This window comes from Lithobates pipiens, unplaced genomic scaffold (assembly GCF_037356315.1).
Source record: "Lithobates pipiens isolate NorthernLeopardFrog02 unplaced genomic scaffold, aLitPip1_a1.2 Scaffold_30, whole genome shotgun sequence".
NCBI lineage: Eukaryota > Metazoa > Chordata > Amphibia > Anura > Ranidae > Lithobates > Lithobates pipiens.
The window spans coordinates 22,814,954-22,837,259 of record NW_027507791.1 but is presented as its reverse complement, the minus strand read 5'-3'; the positions used below and the strand labels follow the sequence as shown (position 1 = coordinate 22,837,259).

At 45.9% G+C, this 22,306-nt stretch overlaps 1 protein-coding gene across 1 annotated transcript in view; it reads right to left on the bottom strand.

Moving 5' to 3' along the window:
• The window catches only part of LOC143943406 (uncharacterized), a 60,043-nt gene extending 38,642 nt beyond the window's left edge, over window positions 1-21,401 (bottom strand). The window contains 1 exon segment of the mRNA XM_077465134.1: window positions 21,353-21,401. Coding sequence (XP_077321260.1) covers window positions 21,353-21,401 — 49 coding nt within the window.
• Window positions 21,402-22,306: the final 905 nt, after the last annotated feature.

The following is a 22,306-nucleotide window of genomic DNA, read 5'->3' as shown; positions in this document are numbered from 1 at the left end:
CTGTGTGGGCTTTATCGGACCTTTTCTCAGAATTTCCGACGGAAAAAGTTTGAGAGCTAAATCTAAAATTTCACGAGAATAAAATCCGATTGGACTTTTTCCGATCTTGTGTAGAGAATTCCGACGCACAAAGTGACGCACATTCTCAGAAAAATTTTGGAGGCGACTACTGGCCTCTACGTAGTCCCGTCGTATATTTTGTACGTCACCGTGTTCTCAACGATCAGATTTTCCGACAACTTTGTGTGACCGTGTGTATGCAAGACAAGTTAAGGATAGTGTTAGCCCTTGTACACACGGTCGGAGAATCCGTCGGAATGTGTCCTATCGGATCGTGTCGTCGGATAATCCGACTGTGTGTGGTATGCATCGGACTGATTCTGTCGGAATATCCGTCGGACCCAATTTTCCAACATGTTGGAAATATTTCCCGACCAACTGGGCTGATCGGACATACTCCGATCATGTGTAGAGAATTTTGATCGGACCAAGTGCCACGCATGCTCAGATCAAATTCCTACATAAAAGCTATTGGCTACTAACCTGAATGTAGTCCCATCGTAACGAAATTGCGTCATCACGTTTTGAAAGATCGTATTTTTTCGCCAACTTTGTCCGACCGTGTGTATGCAACAGTTTCGGACAAGATCCGACGGACAAAATCCGACGGGCAAAATCCGACGGATTTGTTTGTGGAAATCTCCGACCGTGTGCAGTTACATAGAGAGACGGTATGAGTGGGACCATTGAGTGTGAGTGGGACCATTGAGTGTGAGTGGGACCATTGAGTGTGAATGGGACCATTGAGTGTGAGTGGGCCCATTGAGTGTGAGTGGGTCCATTGAGTGAGAGTGGGTCCATTGAGTGAGAGTGGGTCCATTCAGTGAGAGCGGGACCATTGAGTGAGAGCGGGACCATTGAGTGAGAGCGGGACCATTGAGTGAGAGCGGGGCCATTGAGTGTGAATGAGACCATTGAGTGTGAGTGGGACCATTGAGTGAGAGTGGGACCATTGAGTGAGGGTGGGACCATTGAGTGTGAATGGGACCATTGAGAGAGAGTGGGACCATTGAGTAAGAGTGGGACCATTGAGTAAGAGTGGGGCCATTGAATGATAGTGGGACCATTGAGTGAGAGTGGGACCATTGAGTGAGAGTGGGGCCATTGAGTGTGAGTGGGACCATTGAGTGTGAATGGGACCATTGAGTGTGAATGGGACCATTGAGTGTCAGTGGGACCATTGAATGTGAATGGGACCATTGAGTGTGAGTGGGACCATTGAGAGAGAGTGGGACCCTTGAGTAAGAGTGGGACCATTGAGTAAGAGTGGGGCCATTGAATGATAGTGGGACTATTGAGTAAGAGTGGGACCATTGAGTGAGAGTGGGGCCATTGAGTGTGAGTGGGGCCACTGAGTGTGAGTGGGACCATTGAGTGTGAGTGGGGCCATTGAGTGTGAGTGGGACCATTGAGTGTGAATGGGACCATTGAGTGTCAGTGGGACCATTGAATGTGAATGGGACCATTGAGTGTGAGTGGGTCCATTGAGTGTGAGTGGGTCCATTGAGTGAGAGTGGGTCCATTGAGTGAGAGTGGGTCCATTCAGTGAGAGCGGGACCATTGAGTGAGAGCGGGACCATTGAGTGAGAGCGGGACCATTGAGTGAGAGCGGGGCCATTAAGTGTGAATGAGACCATTGAGTGTGAGTGGGACCATTGAGTGAGAGTGGGACCATTGAGTGAGGGTGGGACCATTGAGTGTGAATGGGACCATTGAGAGAGAGTGGGACCATTGAGTAAGAGTGGGACCATTGAGTAAGAGTGGGGCCATTGAATGATAGTGGGACCATTGAGTGAGAGTGGGACCATTGAGTGAGAGTGGGGCCATTGAGTGTGAGTGGGACCATTGAGTGTGAATGGGACCATTGAGTGTGAATGGGACCATTGAGTGTCTGTGGGACTATTGAATGTGAATTGGGACCATTGAGTGTGAGTGGGACCATTGAGAGAGAGTGGGACCCTTGAGTAAGAGTGGGACCATTGAGTAAGAGTGGGGCCATTGAATGATAGTGGGACTATTGAGTAAGAGTGGGACCATTGAGTGAGAGTGGGGCCATTGAGTGTGAGTGGGGCCATTGAGTGTGAGTGGGACCATTGAGTGTGAGTGGGGCCATTAAGTGTGAGTGGGACCATTGAGTGTGAATGGGACCATTGAGTGTCAGTGGGACCATTGAATGTGAATGGGACCATTGAGTGTGAGTGGGACCATTGAGAGAGAGTGGGACCATTGAGAGAGAATAGGACCATTGAGTAAGAGTGGGACCATTGAGTAAGAGTGGGGCCATTGAATGATAGTGGGACCATTGAGTGAGAGTGGGACCATTGAGTGAGAGTGGGGCCATTGAGTGAGAGTGGGGCCATCGAGTGTGAGTGGGGCCATTGAGTGTGAGTGGGACCATTGAGTGTGAGTGGGACCATTGAGTGTGAATGGGACCATTGAGAGAGAGTGGGACCATTGAGTAAGAGTGGGGCCATTGAATGATAGTGGGACTATTGAGTAAGAGTGGGACCATTGAGTGAGAGTGGGGCCATTGAGTGTGAGTGGGGCCACTGAGTGTGAGTGGGACCATTGAGTGTGAGTGGGGCCATTGAGTGTGAGTGGGACCATTGAGTGTGAATGGGACCATTGAGTGTCAGTGGGACCATTGAATGTGAATGGGACCATTGAGTGTGAGTGGGTCCATTGAGTGTGAGTGGGTCCATTGAGTGAGAGTGGGTCCATTGAGTGAGAGTGGGTCCATTCAGTGAGAGCGGGACCATTGAGTGAGAGCGGGACCATTGAGTGAGAGCGGGACCATTGAGTGAGAGCGGGGCCATTAAGTGTGAATGAGACCATTGAGTGTGAGTGGGACCATTGAGTGAGAGTGGGACCATTGAGTGAGGGTGGGACCATTGAGTGTGAATGGGACCATTGAGAGAGAGTGGGACCATTGATTAAGAGTGGGACCATTGAGTAAGAGTGGGGCCATTGAATGATAGTGGGACCATTGAGTGAGAGTGGGACCATTGAGTGAGAGTGGGGCCATTGAGTGTGAGTGGGACCATTGAGTGTGAATGGGACCATTGAGTGTGAATGGGACCATTGAGTGTCAGTGGGACTATTGAATGTGAATTGGGACCATTGAGTGTGAGTGGGACCATTGAGAGAGAGTGGGACCCTTGAGTAAGAGTGGGACCATTGAGTAAGAGTGGGGCCATTGAATGATAGTGGGACTATTGAGTAAGAGTGGGACCATTGAGTGAGAGTGGGGCCATTGAGTGTGAGTGGGGCCATTGAGTGTGAGTGGGACCATTGAGTGTGAGTGGGGCCATTAAGTGTGAGTGGGACCATTGAGTGTGAATGGGACCATTGAGTGTCAGTGGGACCATTGAATGTGAATGGGACCATTGAGTGTGAGTGGGACCATTGAGAGAGAGTGGGACCATTGAGAGAGAATAGGACCATTGAGTAAGAGTGGGACCATTGAGTAAGAGTGGGGCCATTGAATGATAGTGGGACCATTGAGTGAGAGTGGGACCATTGAGTGAGAGTGGGGCCATTGAGTGAGAGTGGGGCCATCGAGTGTGAGTGGGGCCATTGAGTGTGAGTGGGACCATTGAGTGTGAGTGGGACCATTGAGTGTGAATGGGACCATTGAGAGAGAGTGGGACCATTGAGTAAGAGTGGGGCCATTGAATGATAGTGGGACCATTGAGTGAGAGTGGGACCATTGAGTGAGAGTGGGGCCATTGAGTGGGAGTGGGGCCATTGAGTGTGAGTGGGACCATTGAGTGTGAATGGGACCATTGAGTGTGAGTGGGACCATTGAGTGTCAGTGGGACCATTGAATGTGAGTGGGACCATTGAGTGTGAGTGGGACCATTGAGTGTCAGTGGGACCATTGAATGTGAGTGGGACCATTGAGTGTGAGTCGGACCATTGAGAGAGAGTGGGACCATTGAGTGTGAGTCGGACCATTGAGTAAGAGTGGGACCGTTGAGTAAGAGTGGGGCCATTGAATGATAGTGGGACCATTGAGTGAGAGTGGGACCATTGAGTGAGAGTGGGACCATTGAGTGAGAGTGGGGCCATTGAATGATAATGGAACCATTGAGTGAGAGTGGGACCATTGAGTGAGAGTGGGACCATTGAGTGAGAGTGGGACCATTGAGTGTGAGTGGGACCATTAAGTGAGAGTGGGACCATTGAGTGAAAGTGGGGCCATTGAGTGTGAGTGGGACAATTGAGTGAGAGTGGGACCATTGAGTGTGAATGGGACCATTGAGTGTGAGTGGGGCCATTGAGTGTGAGTGGGACCATTGAGTGTGAGTGGGACCATTGAGTGAGAGTGGGTCCATTGAGTGTGAGTGGGACCATTGAGTGAGAGTGGGACCATTGAGTGTGAGTGGGACCATTGAGTGAGAGTGGGACCATTGAGTGAGAGTGGGTCCATCCATTGAGTAGCACATTGCTTGTTCCACTGGGATTAAGGTTAAAGTTAAGTATTAACCTTGTTTAAAGCTAAAGTTTGAAATGCCTCAGCAGTAACAGCTACAAGCAGCCTCCTGCCCCAGGAGAGTCCAGGTACTTCTGATCAACCCGCACAGATTCTTACACTTCCTATCACCTCACTGATACAAAGCCGCAACGCGACCAGCTGTACACGTCTAAGGATATGTTAAAGAAATCTCATTCCTTACAACAAGTGACATGAATTGGGGAGGCTGGGAAGGCTCCGGTGTCATGTACTAATCCTCATCCACATATAGGAGGTGCTTTAGACTCAGCGGATCTGGCGCCATTGTCACCTGAACATACTTCAGCGAGAGCCTCCTGAGGAGCAGAAGCTCGTGCGCACAAAAGACTACATGCATCACATTTAAATTCTGCGACATGAATTCCTTCTATTACTGTATCAGACAATAACACCTGCAAGAAATGTTTGGAAGCAGGAAGCTGTGTAATTACACTATTTATGTTTCAATAGCTTTATTTTTCTGTTCTCATTTCGCCAGCTAGAACGATTTGGTGAATTGAAGCCAATCCAGGGAAAAAAAAAAAGAGTAAAAAAAAAAAAAAGGCTCTGGGATAAAGTCAGAATTTAAATATGAAGTGGATGTATGGATTCAGCATAAATGTCTATACATCACACATGGGGCACATAATGCAGTCATTATTTTTTCAGGATTTGCCAGTAAATATTTGTTATAATTGCACTTTTCTTTGTTTGTTTATCGTCACATTCAGCGTAATGTTTTCTTTACTCTTGAGTCTCATATTTATGTGTATTGATTGGCTCAGTGGCTTAACAATAGCCATAGTACACCTTGCACTGCTATGGGACCTGGGGGTGGAATGAAACTCTATGGGGGGGGGGGGGGGTAAGGATGTGGGGGGTTGTCAATGGCAGGGGTCTTTAAACTGCAGCCCGTGGGCCAGATGGGACCATTTGCTTGCCTTTATGCTGCCCTGGGGCACTATTCCTTCCAAATTCAAGAACAATAAGGCAGCATTCCTTCCATCGATACCAATGGCGGGGCATTTTTATTTCCACTGATACTAACAATGGGGCACTATTCATCCCACTGATACCAATGATGGGACACTATTCCTCTCACTGATACCAATGGTGGGGCACTATTCTTCTCACTGATACCAATGATGGGGCACTATTCCTCTCCCTGATACCAATGATGGGGCACTATTCCTCTCCCTGATACCAATGATGGGGCACAATTCCTTCACTGATACCAATGATGGGGCAGTATTCCTCTCACTGATACCATTAATGAGGCACTATTCCTTCCACTAATACCAATGATGGGGCACAATTCCTTCACTAATGCCAATGATGGGGCACTATTCCTCTCACTGATACCATTAATGGGGCACTATTCTTTCCACTGATACCAATGATGGGGCACTATTCATCTCACTGATACCAATGATGGGGCACTATTCCTCTCACTGATACCAGTGATGGGGCACTATTCCTTCCACTGATACCAATGATGGGGCACTATTCACCTCACTGATACCAATGATGGGGCACAATTCCTCTCACTAATACCAGTGATGGGGCACTATTCCTCTCACTGATACCAACTATGGGGCACTATTCCCCCATTGATATTAATGATAGGGCACTATTCCTCTCGCTGATACCAATGATGGGGTACTATTTTTCTCATTGAGACAAATGATAGGATACTATTCCTTGCATTGATCACAATGATGGTAAAAACCGCAGGGGTGATCAAATACCACCAAAAGAAAGCTCTATTTGTGGGAAAAAAAGGACGTCAATTTTGTTTGGGAGCCACGTCGCACGACCGCGCAATTGTCAGTTAAAGCGACGCAGTGCCGAATCGCAAAAAGTGGTCTGGTCTTTGGCCAGCAAAATGGTCCGGGGGCTGAAGTGGTTAAACATGGAAAATCTGTGAGCATGGAGGATAACTCAAATCTAATATGCAGAGGTTTCCGTAGACACTGACCCTGTACCCTCTGTGACATTTCCAGTCAAGGACAGCTAATCTCAGATAAAAAGATGTACTCATTGTTATCGCAGCTTACAGGCTATGCAGTGAGAAGAATTAATTTGGTTGTCTAAGGCCCATTACATGGCTGGGTAGCTGCGATCACTGCAATCCAATCGGCGGATTCTTGTTGCTGGAATGACCAGGTTATTTAAACTAATGGGGGGCTAACAGTGGTCACAGTCAGGGCTGGCGCTGCCACTAGGGTAACTAGGCAGCCACCTAGGGCGCACTGCTGCCTAGGGGGCACTTCCATGGCCGCTGACTTCCCTACTAGCCTGCCCGGGAACACAAGGGGCTGAAGTCCGCCACCCTACACAGGGCTGGGGCACTGACTGACTCTCTGCCAGTGCTGACCAATCCAGAGAAAGCAGCGGCCGTGGAGGACATCAGTCACGGTTGCTGCGGAGGAGGTCAGTAGAAGCTCAGCCTGTGAGGAGGGTGACACCAAGCCAGCTCCCGGGTGTCGGAGGACAGCTGGGGGAGGCGGACACCATGTCTCAGGATGGAGAAGTTATGCTGCCCCAGTGAACCCACTCTGACAATCAGCACCCGCGCCCCGTAGGCAAGACTACCACCAAGCCAACCCCCCTCCCCAGTGTCCACACCGTAGGCAAGACTACCACCAACCCACCCACCCTCCCCGGGGATGTGTGGGTGTGGCAAAGTTAGTCCTGCCTAGTGCGCAAAATAGTCAAGTCCTGGTCCTGGCTGCAGTTAGTTTGAATCACAGCTGCTGAATGCATATCAACAGCAAGATTCTTGCCACAGGAATCTGGTGGCATCAGCTACCTGGCATTGGAAAGGGGCCTTAGTAGTGTGGATTTATTGCCCTCAGAGCTTCAGGTCATCCACTGCCTGGTCTGTCCACTGCCTGAACTGTCCACTGCCTGGTTTGTCCACTGCCTGGTCTGTCCACTGCCCGGTGTGTCCACTGCCCGGTCGGTCCACTGCCCAGTCTGTACACTGCCTGGTCGGTCCACTGCCTGGTCTATCCACTACCTGGTCTGTCCACTGCCTGGTCTATCCACTGACTGGTCTGTCCACTGCCTGGTAGACATGTGCAGAGTGAAATATTTCATTTCAGAATTTCATTTTCGTCCGAAAAATAAATTTATTTAGTTACTCCCGAAATTAATTTTTATTTATTTAGTTTTTCGTTCAAAAATTGCATTCGTCCAAAAATCCACATGAATTACGGTCAAATCTGTCTTTGAAGTCTTATGGCGTCTGTCGAATATATAAAGAAGATTAGATGGAGCAGCTAAACTCTATATAGCCTATAGGCAGAGCATTTGACTCTGGAAATGTATGATTGCAGCGTCGTACAGTTTCGATGCTCTGTGGAATATTATTATAAACGTGTGTGTTTTCCGTTGCTTTGTCGAATCTCCATCGTTCATGTTGAATGAATGGTCTAAGTCTCACAGTGTCAGTTGTCAGATGTGAGTGAGTGATAATAAAAAATATGGCGGCAACCCATTGTGAGAGCGACATGGAGGCATTCGAGGACGTTCCTGGGCCATCTACAAGTGTTTCTGTATATATATTATATATTCGTTCAAACAGAAACTGGTGGACTGGTGACAGCAATCACTGATCAGACAGATAACAAGATTCTATAATAATAATTCCCCCCCCCCCCCCCCCCCCACAACACAGGCAGCCTCTGAGGCTATCACAACAACACTAGGAGAAACACTAGTATCACTATAAGGTTCTCACACTAACACAATAGCAGCAGATTATTAGGAAAAAGCTAAGTTGAACTGTAGCTTGCTTCACCATTGTTCTGCTGCTGTGCTTAATAATAATTCGGGTTCTCTGACAAGTGACAATTCAAACGGACCAACTAAGATTGACTGTCTTCTGAAATGATTCAGTGTGTGTGTCTCTCTCTTTTAGCAATCGTAAGTGAAAGTAAGTTGGCTGTACGTGTGTACTTAGTTCTAGCTATTTTACTGCTCCTCCTCTCTGGTTACAATCAGCCAATAACATTCATCATCATCATTATTTTTATTTTACTTCCCCCACCCAATTCCAGAATCTTTTCTCTCTGTGGAACCTTTTCTCTCTATGTCGAATATTTTCTCTCTGTCGAATCTTTTCTCTATATAATCTTGGACTAATAGAGGTAAGGATAGGCAGATTCGACCACAGGTTCTATAGACACAGATTGTTATTTTCAGAGTCAAGTCGAATCTCCTATACTATATCGAACTGTTGTAACAACGAAAATGAAAATAAAGCATTTATTTATGTCGGATCTTTCGTTTCGGATTCTGTGCTTTCGTTATCGTTTGTCAAAACGAAAATTAAAATACCTGAAATTCGGACGAAAATGCATTCGGACGAAAACAAATGCACATGTCTACTGCCTGGTCTATCCACTGCCTGGTCTATCCACTACCTGGTCTGTCCACTACCTGGTATATCCACTGCCTGGTCTGTCCACTGCCTGGTCTATCCACTGCCTGGTCTGTCCATTGCCGAGTCTATCAACTGCCCGGTCTGTCCACTGCCTGGTCTATCCACTGCCTGGTCTGTCCACTGCCTGGTCTATCCACTACCTGGTCTGTCCATTGCTGAGTCTATCCACTGCCCGGTCTGTCCACTGCCTGGTCTATCCACTGCCTGGTCTGTCCACTACCTGTTCTGTCCACTGCCTGGTCTATCCACTGTCTGGTCTGTCCACTGCCAGGTCTGACCACTGCCTGGCCTATCCACTGCCTGGTCTATCCACTGCCTGGTCTATCCACTGCCTGATCTATCCACTGCCTGGTCTATCCACTGCCTGGTCTGTCCACTGCCTGGTCTGTCCACTGCCAGATCTGTCCACTGACTGGTCTATCCACTATCTGGTCTATCCACTGCCTGGTCTATCCACTGCCTGGTCTATCCACTGCCTGGTCTGTCCACTGCCTGGTCTGTCCACTGCCTGGTCTGTTTATTGCCTTGAAATCTAAAAAGAGACAGCAGTTAATGTTCAAAATTCCTATAGTAAAAAGAACAAATGTGATAAGGTTAAATTAAATAATAATAAAAAAAGAACATTATAAGACAAAAGAAATATAATATGGAGGGGTCAGCAGTCCCATGTGGCCACATAATGTTATTTACTGTGGCACTCCACTACCCTGAAGGCAGCTGTTGGGACATATTGGCTGAACACTCTTTTTAGCGCATGGTGTTAAAGAGACAAATCACTGTTGAAGTATATATATGTTATGTAGCACACTCTAGTGTGCTAGATGTAGATAGTCTTTTTGTAGAGTAAACTGTAGTGTAGAAAAATGTGGCCTGGCTGAGATCCAGGCATGAGCTAAATATGGGTCAGGGCTGAGTGACTCAGGGAGGCTGGAGGACGTAGCAAACAGTTTCTATGGTGGGGTTACAGTAAGGGGTAGTGTTAATGAGGGTTACACAGAGGATTATTGTTAATACTGAAGAAAGGTTTAGTGTGGGTGTTATAAGGAGAGTTATGGTTAGGGAGAGTTACAAGGAGGGTTACTGTTAGTATTAGAGGGATGTTTAGTGTTAGGGTACAGGGAGAGTTAGGGAGGATTACATGTAAGGTTATGGTCAGTATTACAATCAAGATTTGCTGGTGCGGTGACAGGAAAGGGTAGTCCTAGGTTTACAGGGTAGGTTAGCATTAGGATTACAGGGAAGGTTAGTGTTAGGATTACAGGGTAGGTTAACGTTAGGATTACAGGGAAGGTTAAGGTTAGGATTACAGGGTAGGTTAGCATTAGGATTACAGGGAAGGTTAGTGTTAGGATTACAGGGTAGGTTAGCGTTAGGATTACAGGGAAGGTTAGGGTTAGGATTACAGGGAAGGTTAGGGTTAGGATTACAGGGGAGGTTAGGGTTAGGATTACAGGGAAGGTTAGTGTTAGGATTACAGGGAAGGTTAGGGTTAGGATTACAGGGAAGGTTAGGGTTAGGATTACAGGGAAAGTTAGGGTTAGGATTACAGGGAGGGTTAGGGTTAGGATTACAGGGTAGGTTAGCATTAGGATTACAGGGAAGGTTAGTGTTAGGATTACAGGGTAGGTTAGCGTTAGGATTACAGGGGAGGTTAGGGTTGGGATTACAGGGGAGGTTAGGGTTAGGATTACAGGGAAGGTTAGGGTTAGGATTACAGGGGAGGTTGGGGTTAGGATTACAGGGGACGTTAGGGTTAGGAATACAGGGGAGGTTAGGGTTAGGATTACAGGGGAGGTTAGGGTTAGGATTACAGGGAAGGTTAGGGTTAGGATTACAGGGGAGGTTAGGTTTAGGATTACAGGGGAGGTTAGTGATCTGTGTTCAGACCGCTCTTCAGAGGCATTTGACAGGCGGTAAGGAGGTCTTTTGACACCTCATCACTTCCTGTTTTAATCTCATAAATGTTGCACTAATGGTCCGCAATGTTAACAGTTTCTAGGCATTTGTGGCATGAATGTGTAAAATTCGGTGGCAGTACTGTCCATTGGACACAACAGGGGTGATAGTTTTTGCTGCAGACATGCAGCAAAGCATTGTGAACACCCCCGTCTGTAGTCTTTCCAGTTTAAGGGGATGCTAAAAATGTAGCTCAGCCACACTTTTTTAATGACCACAAACGGAAAGTCTAAATGAGCCCTTAGGGTTGGGGTTACAGGGCAGATTAGTATACAGGTGGAAGAGTTATATGGTTATTTGTTACCCAATGGCCAAAGAGGAATGACAGGAACCTGGGAGAAGACAACAGTGATGGATGATAGATAGCTTTGATCTGTCAGCGATGGAGCAATGTAAACAAGTCTGTTGTGCATGCTCCCACTAAGAGCAGGGCATTTTGGGGGGCACTAGTATATATCCCCAGAATAAATTTACTGTATGTCTCAATGGAGTCTTCTCAGATTGCCAAGAACATATTTTCTTTCTCCCAGTTTTTACTGTTTTTAGCTCTTTATAAAAAAAAATAAAAAAAACAAACGCAAGGGATTTTACACTGCAGTAAAATATCTCTAGCAATCTAACTGGTCTAATTTTTACAGATCAGAATCTCTCCATTCTCATTTTCAGAAACGTGTTAATCATTCAGCTAATTCTCACATTAAGTCCAAGTGTGTGTAGTCACAGTTCCTCAAACCAAACTCATCACATTGCTCCCACTCCTCATCTTCTCATTCTCACATTTAATACTCGTTGGTTTCCAGACAGGAGACCACACATCGCTGAACTCCCACCGCCTTCCAGGCTTTGAAATATTCCCAGGAAAATGACGTCTGCACAATGGGCTAAATCTGTTTCTGGAACGATCAGAAGAGTAGTTTTTATCCCTTGTAGCTATCCCCTCTCAAAGTGACTATCAGCAGTCGGGAGGATAGAGTGGGGTTCATACTGTACAACCTTCTGAGATGAGGAAATATATTTTTGGGTAAACCACCCCCTTCCCTCCTTTAACCACCTCAATATATACGGTATATCACAAAAGTGAGTACACCCCTCACATTTTTGTAAATATTAGTGTACAGCTTTTATAACAGTGTAAATTTTCTGTCCCCTCAAAATAACTCAACACACAGCCATTGATGTCTAAACCGCTGGCAACAAAAGTGAGTACACCCCTAATTGAAAATGTTGCGGCATGGGACACAGAGAAGGCAACAAGTCTTCATTTAAATGGAAATCAGAGACAACCTTTGGAAAGAATGAAGGACAAGGACAAAGCCGCACCTTGCCCTTATGAATCACCAGGTAGGTCATGCGACAGGATAGCGCCATCAACTCAGACACCCTCCGACACAACTCTCAAATATTTTCAAACAGAGGCTTCTGTAGAACCGAAAGTACCAGATTTAAGTCCCACAGTAGCAAGGTAGATCGCACTGGTGGAACCACATGTCACACTCCCTGAATGAAGGTACGTGCCAGGGGGAGGCTTGAAAGAAAACCGCCAGGGCCAACACCTGGCCCTTGACAGTACTCAAGGCCAAATCCTTTTTGAAAAGGAACATGGGTGAAACCCCACTGACTCACACCATGAGTTACAGTGATAACAGATAACGGGAGCAATATGGTGGCAGCATTTAAACAAACCACAGCAGCAGAAGAAGAACCACCCAGCTCAAGTGGGGAAGACTGCCCCATGATGGAAATTGACTCTGAGGCTGAGACCGAAATTGATGATCTGTGATGAGCCATTGATATGGAGGCGCTATCTACTCTACGGGGTGCACATTTGTTATTTTTCCACTTTATTTGTAGTATTGTGTACTGTAAAAGTATTCCCATAAGATGTTATATGTTAAAATAACAAAATGGAACAGAAACCTTTTCTATACTTTATGCCTATTACCTGTTAGGTACCAACAGATCAAAATGGACCAGACACCATGTGTGGTGCATACCTTGCAACTTGTGGTCCACATGGTGCATAAGGAGGCAAGTGTGAAGAGAATACTGGATAAAGCAAGATCAATAGTGAACCTCTTTCGCAAGTCTTCAATTGCAACACAGAAGCTATTGGAACATTGCGGCCTTATTCTTTTAAATGACTGCCTCACACGTTGGTCAAGTACATTCAACATGATCGCAAAACACTCCTCAAACTGAAAGAGTCAGTTTGCCAAATCGCAAACAACATGGAATGCGACAGCTTGCTCCCTAGTGAATGGCTAAAGCTCACATCATTGCACGACCTACTGTTGCCTTTTTTGCAGAACATACTAAAACCCTCCAGAGTGACACCGTGTCCATGTCCCTGACTGTCCCTGCCCTCTTGGATCTGCTCAGTCATCATGAGGACTTTAAACAGAACACTACCTACCAAGACCTTGCCACAATTGCACAGAGAATGAAAGGGAGTGTGAACCAGTGTTTTGCTTCATTCTTAGATCCAACTGATGAAATGTTCTCTCCGCTTGCAGCAGCTGCTTGTTTTATCAACCCTATCGTCTGTGAAACCCTTGTTGATGTGGCGGATGAGAATATTCAGGAAATATTAAAAAGGCAGAGGAGTATGCTGCAAGAAAATCCACATTGCCACACACACAACATGTGGAATTGTGTCTGAAGAAGATGATGTGGTGGAAGAACTATGGCAAGAAATGGAAGAAGCACCGGCATCTAAGCAGCCAGTCTTTCGGTTTCTTTTTAAATGTCGCGGAAGATGCAGGCAGAGGATCTCCCCAAACAGCATAGAGCAGCAGATCAGAAAATATAAGGAAGAGCTTTTGCACATCAGTACACATAGGGTGGAGGGCTTATTAAAGGGGGCTCCCGGATTCCGATAAGCCCCCTGCCCGCAGACCCCGACAACCAACGGCCAGGGTTGTCGGAAAGAGGCCCTTGTCCTCATCAACATGGGGATAAGGTGCTTTGAGGTGGGGGGGCCACGTGGCTCCCCCCTTCCCCAAGGCACCCCCCCATGTTGAGGGCACACGGCCTGGTACGGCTCAGGAGGGGGGCGCTCGCTCGTCCCCACCCCCTTTCCTGGCCGGCCGGGTAGCGTGCTCGGATAAGGGTCTGATATGGACCTGGGGGGACCCCCACGCCGATTTTTTGGCGTAGGGATTCCCCTTTAGGTCCATACCAGGTGACAGGGCCAGCGACGCCTCCTTCACTGGCCCTGGCTACCTGGAGACGCGCTCAAAATGAGCGGACTTTTCTCCGCGTGGGAAAAGTCTGTTCATTTCAAAAGTACGGCGGACTGGCACACACACGGCCGGATTGTCTGCCGAAATGTGAGTCCGGCGGACAGATTGCAGTGCAAAACTACTTTCTTAGTCCGCCTTAGTTAGTTTGGGTAAAAAAAGTCCGCCGGAGCCCACACACGCCGGACTTTTCCACCAGATTGTTTGATAGTGTGCACGAGGCATAAGAAGCATACCTAATGCCGCGTACACGCGACCGGACTTTTCGACGTACTAGGACCGACGGACTTTCGGAGGAGGTCCGACTGACTTTTTGAACGAATAGACTTGGCGACACACGACCAGACTAAGTCCTTTCACAAGTCCATTCGTTTTGAACATGATGACGTAAACGGGACTAAACAAGGAAGTTCAATAGCCAGTAGCCAATAGCTGCCCTTGCTTCGTATTTGGTCCGTCGGACCAGCACACAGACGAACGCTAGAAAGCTGAGTCCGTCGGGCAGATTTGAAACATGTTTTATTTCTAGGTCCGTCTGACTTTTGGGGAGAAAAAAGTCCGCTGGAGCCCACACACGATCGAATTGTCTGACGTATTCCAGTCCGCGGCATTATACTTGTGGGTTGTGCTTGTTGAAGAATCAATAATTCAACGGTTTGAATTGTCAATTAAATTCATAGGAAAAATGCACAGGCTGAGGGGCTCAGGCTAGAAATGCCATTAGTATGTGGAGCAATAACAACAACCACCACTTTTTATCAACTTGTCTTGTACTCTCTCTCTTAGCATTGACAAATTTGACAATATAGGTAAATATCACACTAATGAAAAAGAAAAATACATCAGTAATGGTAATGGACGGACCTTACGCCGGGGTCCTGCCCCAGTAGTCTTTTAGTGTTATATTAACCTTTATTATTGTCATTGCGAATGCTGAGAGAGAGAGGAGTTTATAAAAAGTGGTGACTGTTCTAATCCAGTAAATCCACACACTAATGGCATTATTGCAGACTGTGCACCTTTTCTTTGAATGTATCTGAGAATTAGAACTGTTGAAATAATAAACTGACAGTAAACTTATTCTTATTGTAGAAATAAGCATTACCCTCAAGTATTGGTTTATTATGCTGTGCCTGTGCCAGACTGGCAGTAACAGTGCCTGTGCAGAGTGCTGCTGTCTGTGAGTGCTGTACTTGGCCATGTACATGTACAGCTATATTCATTTTGACAATGTCTGCCAGTGCTGCTTCAGTGTTTTTAGATTTTTTTGTGTTAGATGTATCTGGTATACATGATATGACATTTGTGTCAGATCATTGTGTCTGGTAAAGCATTCCCAAAGTGTCAATGTCAAATGCTTTTATTGACAATTAATGTATTTATTGGCGTATAACACGCACCAACGTATAACACACACACAATTTAACGGGGAAGTTTCAGGGAAAAAAAACTTTTTTTTTTTTTAAATAAACCACTTTGAAGCAAAATAATGGTCAGTGTGCATCAATGCAGCCTGATTAGTGCCCATCTGCAGCCTCAATGCAGCCTAATCTGTGACCATCTGCAGCTTCAGTGCAGCCTAATCTTTGCCCATCTGCAGCCTCAATGCAGCCTAATCTGTGCCCATCTGCAGCTTCAATGCAGCCTAATCTGTGCCCATCTGCAGCTTCAATGCAGCCTAATCTGTGCCCATCTGCAGCTTCAGTGCAGCTTAATCTGTGCCCATCTGCAGTTTCAGTGCAGCCTAATCTTTGCCCATCTGCAGCCTCAATGCAGCCTAATCTGTGCCCATCTGCAGCTTCAATGCAGCCTAATCTGTGCCCATCTGCAGCTTCAGTGCAGCTTAATCTGTGCCCATCTGCAGCTTCAGTGCAGCCTAATCTTTGCCCATCTGCAGCCTCAATGCAGCCTAATATGTGCCCATCTGCATCTTCAGTGCAGCCTAATCTGTGCCCATCTGCAGCCTCAATGCAGCCTAATCTGTGCCAATCTGCAGCCTCAATGCAGCCTAATCTGTGCCCATCTGCTGCTTCAGTGCAGCTTAATCTGTGTCCATCTGTAGCTTCAGTGCAGCCTAATATGTGCCCATCTGCAGCCTCAATGCAGCCTAATCTGTGCCCATCTGCAGCTTCAGTGCAGCCTAATCTGTGCCCATCTGCAGCTTCAGTGCTGCCTAATCTGTGCCCATTTGCAGCCTCAATGCAGCCTAATCTGTGCCAATCTGCAGCCTCAATGCAGCCTAATCTGTGCCCATCTGCTGCTTCAGTGCAGCCTAATCTGTGTCCATCTGTAGCTTCAGTGCAGCCTAATCTGTGCCCATTTGCAGCCTCAATGCAGCCTAATCTGTGCCCATCTGCAGCTTCAGTGCAGCCTAATCTGTGTCCATCTGCAGCCTCAATGCAGCCTAATTTGTGCCCATCTGCAGCTTCAGTGCAGCCTAATCTGTGCCCATCTGCAGCCTCAATGCAGCCTAATATGTGCCCATCTGCATCTTCAGTGCAGCCTGATTAGTGGCCATCTGCAGCCTTAATGCAGCCTAATCTGTGCCTATCTGCAGCTTCAGTGCAGCCTAATATGTGCCCATCTGCAGCCTGATCTGTGCATATCTGTAGCCTGGTCTGTGCCCATCTCCCCCATCAATGCAGCTCACCATCTATCCTCGCAGGCAATCACAAGCCGTCATCTTCTTACTTGGCTCTCAGTCGGCAGTCACATACACAGTCCTGTCTCCGCCATCAGCATTGGACCAGCTCCTGTGATAGAGAGAACACTGGTCCAATGCCGGTGGCGAGCCGAGATAGAGCCGAGCAGAGAGCAGAGTGGAGAGGAGGTGACAGCTCAGTGACTTCTGGCGGCATTCGTCCCCCTCCTTCCCCTCTGAGGTACGCTGTCGGTGTATAACACGCACCCGTGACTTTCCCCCTATTTTCAGGGGGAAAAGGTGCGTGTTATAAGCCGATAAATACGGTACATTACGTTTTTGGAAAGAATCAATATTTGCAGTGTTGACTCATGTTGACCCTTCTTTTTCAAGACCTCTGCTGCAGTGCGCCCTTTGCCTGGCATCATGGCATGTTGTCATTGTCAATCAACTTCATCAGCGCCACATCCTCCTGATTGCTGACTGATCTGGTACCAGCATTGGCAGTAGCACTGCCCATTGTTGCATAATCAATGCTTGAGGATTGTCAGAATTTGTGGATTTTCTTTTGGTTCACTCACCAGCCTCTTGAGGTCGGATTGACCATGACCACCGGTCCACCACAAGTTCTCAAAGGGATTAAGGTCTGGGTAGTTTCCTGGCCATGGACCCAAAATTTCATTTTTTTGGTCCCCAAACAACTTAGTTATCACTTTTACCTTATGGTAAGGAGCTCCATCATGCTGGAAAAGGCGTTGCTGTTCATCACCAAACTGTTCTTAGATGGTTAGGAGAAGTTGTTCTCGGAGCCTGAGGATGTTCTTGTACCATTTATTCATGGCTGTGTTCTTAGGCAAAATTGTGAGTGGGCCCACCACTCCCTTGGCTGAGAACCAACCCCACACATGAATGGTCTCAGGTCTTATTGTTGGCATGACAGTCACGCAAAGAGTTCTTTTTTTGGGGGGTTTTTTTTGGTATTTTTACGTAACTCCTTTGTCAAAACAGCAATATTCTTGACGAAATGGTTTTACTTAAATAAAGACATTATATAACTACTAAATCTGTGTCTGTAGTGCATGTTCAAAACGAACCTTTAATAACAAAATATTTAGATTTTTCACTCCAGCAGAAGTTTATAATGAGTTTGGAAATTGTAGAGAAATGCTTAACTAATGCATTACAATTTAACTACACCCATTCGATTTTAATCAACTAAAATGAGTTTTAGTCGACTAAAATGTACTGGAGATTTAGTCGACTAAACTCGACTAAAACTACAACACTTGCAGAAGACTAAAATAGGACTAAATGGTCCGCGGATCTGGAGAAGGAGCTTCAGCCGATTGACTGGCAAAAGTCATACTACTTTACTCACAAATCCTCAGTATCCTGATACACCCAGGAGAAAAACTTGCAACTCCTCACCTGGTGGTACAGGGACCCCCAAACCCTCCACAAAATCTTCCCATTCACACCCATATATATATATATATATATATATATATATATATATATATATATATATATATATATATATATATATATATCTATAGATATATATATAGATATATAGCGCCAGAGCAGCGAGACCTGGAAGTCACTCCGGGATACATGGCAGCGGCGAAGATGAAGACGGAGGACCGCTTCGGGGGCTTAGTTCTCAGGTAAGTTATTCATAATGAGCTAGTATGCTATGCATACTAGCTCATTATGCCTTTGCCTTGCAGGTTGTATTTAAAAAAAAAAAAAAAAAAGTGCCTTTACTTCCTCTTTAAGAACACACAGAAAGGAAGCACTGGGCTCAGAATTTGTGACAGGATCAACAGGTGATTTTTTTTGTACTTCTCACTCAAATATAATAAAATGCTTCCGATGGTAAATTTAACAGACCAAACGGGAGCAAGTGCGAGAAGTTGATTGTTGGGGTTTAAGTATTCTTTAAAGCAGGTTCGCTGTCCGAGGTGCTGAAGGCTACCTAATGCCGAAACCAATGCTGAGATATAATTACAGGCCCACCATAAAGAGATTTCTATTTAGTTAACAACTTGACCTCCAGAAGATTTACCCCCCCCCCCCCCTCATTATGACCAGGCCGTTTTTTGCGATACGGCACTGCGTTACTTTAACTGACAATTGCGCGGTCATGCGGCATTGTACAGAAATAAAATTTATGTAATTTTTTTTTACCATAAATAATGATTTCTTTTGGTGGTATTTGATCACTTCTGCGGTTTTTATTTTTTGCGCTATAAACAAAAACAAAAAAAAATGTCAATTTGGAAAAAAATACAGTTTTTTTTTTTTTTTACTTTCTGTTTTATTTTTTTTATTCTTTACTTATATCCAATTTTTATCATTACAAAACATATACATACATATATATATATATATATATATATATATATTAAAGAGGGCACAGAGCCATACATATAGATACAACAACAAAACCTAACACGCATAGTACAATCCCAAGTATTCTCTACCTATTCTCCGTAACTTTCCACTCGCCTATAAGTGTTCTTAGCTTGTCTATTTCCTATTATCTGTTCCTCTATCTCTTTATGACTTTAACCACTTCAGCCCCGGACCATTTTGCTGGTCAAAGACCAGACCACTTTTTGCGATTCGGCACTGCGTCGCTTTAACTGACAATTGCGCGGTCATGCGACGTGGCTCCCAAACAAAATTGACTTCCTTTTTTTCCCACAAATAGAGCTTTCTTTTGGTGGTATTTGATCACCCCTGCGGTTTTTATTTTTTGCGCTATAAACAAAAAAAGAGCAGCAATTTTGAAAAAAACACATTATTTTATACTTTTTGCTATAATAAATATCCCCAAAAAATATATAAAAAAACTTTTTTTTCCTCAGTTTAGGCCGATACGTATTCTTCTACATATTTTTGGTAATAAAAATCGCAATTATTATTATTGATTGGTTTGCGCCAAAAGTTATAGCGTTTACAAAATAGGGGATAGTTTTATGGCATTTTTATTAATAATTTTTTTTTACTAGTAATGGCGGCGATCAGTGATTTTTATTGTGACTGCTACATTATGGCGGACACATCGGACATTTTTGACACATTTTTGGGACCATTGTCATTTATACAGCAATCAGTGCTATATAAATGCATTGATTCCTGTGTAAATGGCGCTGGCAGTGAAGGGGTTAACCGGGGGTGGCAGTGTAGGGGTTAAGTGTTCCTAGGGACATGTTACTAGCTGTGGGGGGCTGGGCTTTGTGTTAGTGAACACTGGTCTCTGCTCCAATCACATGAAGCAGAGATCAGTGTTACTTGTTGCTAGGCAGAATGCATTGATGCATTGATTCCTGTGTAAATGACGCTAGCAGTGAAGGGGTTAACCACTAGGGAGCGGGGAGGGGTTAAGTGTGTCCTAGGGGCGTGTTGCTAACTGTGGGGGGGCGTGGTTGTGTTTTACAGATCACTGACCTCTGCTCCAATCACAGGGAGCAAAGATCAGTGTCACTTGTTGCTCGGCAGAATGGGGAGATTCTGTGTACATCAGCATCTCCCTGTTCTTCCTCCCCATGAGACGATCGCGATCAGACTCACGGAGGTCCCGACCAGCGCTCACGCGGCGCTGCCGGCGCGCACGTGATGGCGAGGCGGCAAATTCAAAGGGATTTACCTGTATGCCCATTTGCCTGTCCGTGCCATTCTGCCAACGTACATCGTCGTGCGCCGGTCAGGAAGCGGTTAAAACCGAAAGCTGGGGCACTGACGCCGAAGCATTTTCTACTCCCACTGGCCACTGACTACGCAAACCTTGATTTGTGAAATGCGTAAATGCCTGCATAGAGGTCTTGTGATATCTTACGATGTATCTTGATGGATGTTTAACTAGACTAAAGTAATCATCACTGCTTCATACCTGGGAGTGCGGTCAACCTTTCTTGAACCATAGGCACAGTCCAACCCCCCTCTAAAGCCTTAAGAACGGTAAACTGGCCCCTGCCATAGTCCATCTCAAGAGGGAGCAAGAGAAGAACTTGGATCAATGCAGAAGCAGCAAGCAAAAGGAGTTTGGAGATTTGGAGGAGGCAATAGAAGGGACTTTTCTGAGTTAAGAATATAAGAATACATAGTCCTTTTTTTTTTCCCCCCGCAGAGTTTAGTGTCACTTTTATCATGAGAAACACCAAATTCCGGGCTCAGAGCTTATCGCTAACACAGGTCTGCTACAGGTTGCATCTCCCCCTCCGTCATTGTAGATTGCGAGTGCAGATCATGGTTTGGATATAGTGTTTTTCTGTATCATAGTAGGCCCAAGGGGAAGCTTTCCAGATTAGTTCAAATGTCAGCTAGCTGTAAAGTCAACAAACCGTTGTCTGCCAAATACAATGTGACGTTCACGTCTAAAACCACCGTGGCAATGCCGGCTATCTCGCTGCAAACAGACTGATTGGTGAATAAAGTCAAGCCAAGAGCAAGGATGGCGTGCCCAAATGCAGGCACCTATAGTATCCAATCAGATTTCAGTTTACTGTAGTCAGGTTCCTGAAGAAGGCTGGATTGGTGAATCTGAGCCGTCATACTTACTGCCTCATCGTTACTAGGACCCTTGTTATATATCCATCTCAGATCCAGGAAGGTTTCACCCACTTTATGACCAAAACATTTTCTGCTATTTAAAGGGCAAGTTCACCTTTACTGAAACATCTGTAAGGTGAACTTACACGTCCAAAACGTCCTTCAGGAGAAACGTTTTAGAGCATTCAAATTGGTCAGCTCCGTCACGTGGGTGGCGCCCAGGGGCAGACTGACAACTCATGGGGCCCCCGGGCAATAGGAGATTATGGGGTACCCAGGCAATCAGACATTATGGGGCCACACAGTAGACACAAACACACACACACACAGTATACAATCACACAGTACACACAGACATGTTTCTATTGGCTGAGAAGGTACTGGAGAGGTGGGGCAGCTATAATCTCAGGATTTTTAGACCAAAAGCATGTCGGTAAGGGACATTTCAGAGACAGAAGTAAAAGAAAAAAAAACATTTTGGTTTTACTGGTTTTACTGAGGCTGGCGACCCTGATTGGGCCCCCTAGTGGCATGGGGCCCTCGGGCAGTGCCCGAGTGGCCCAATGGTCAGTCCGCCCCTGGTGGGCTTAGAACTGGAGATTGCCATGGTCCAGGTCAACAGGACCGGGGGGGGGGGAGGGGGAGAGGAGGGGGACCTGTGTAAGTTCAGATTTGTCTGTAAAGGTGAAATTACACTTTAACATTGCGCTACTATAACTGGCGATTGCGCGGTCATGCACACAAAATTTATAAAAAAAAATTCCACAAATTATTATTATACAGGATGTATAAAGGGTCAACAGTTTGCGCAGCCCTTTACATGAGGGCAGACAGTACAGTTACAATACAATTCAATAGAGGAGGGCAGAGGGCCCTGCGCGTTAGAGTTTACAATCGAATAGACCTTT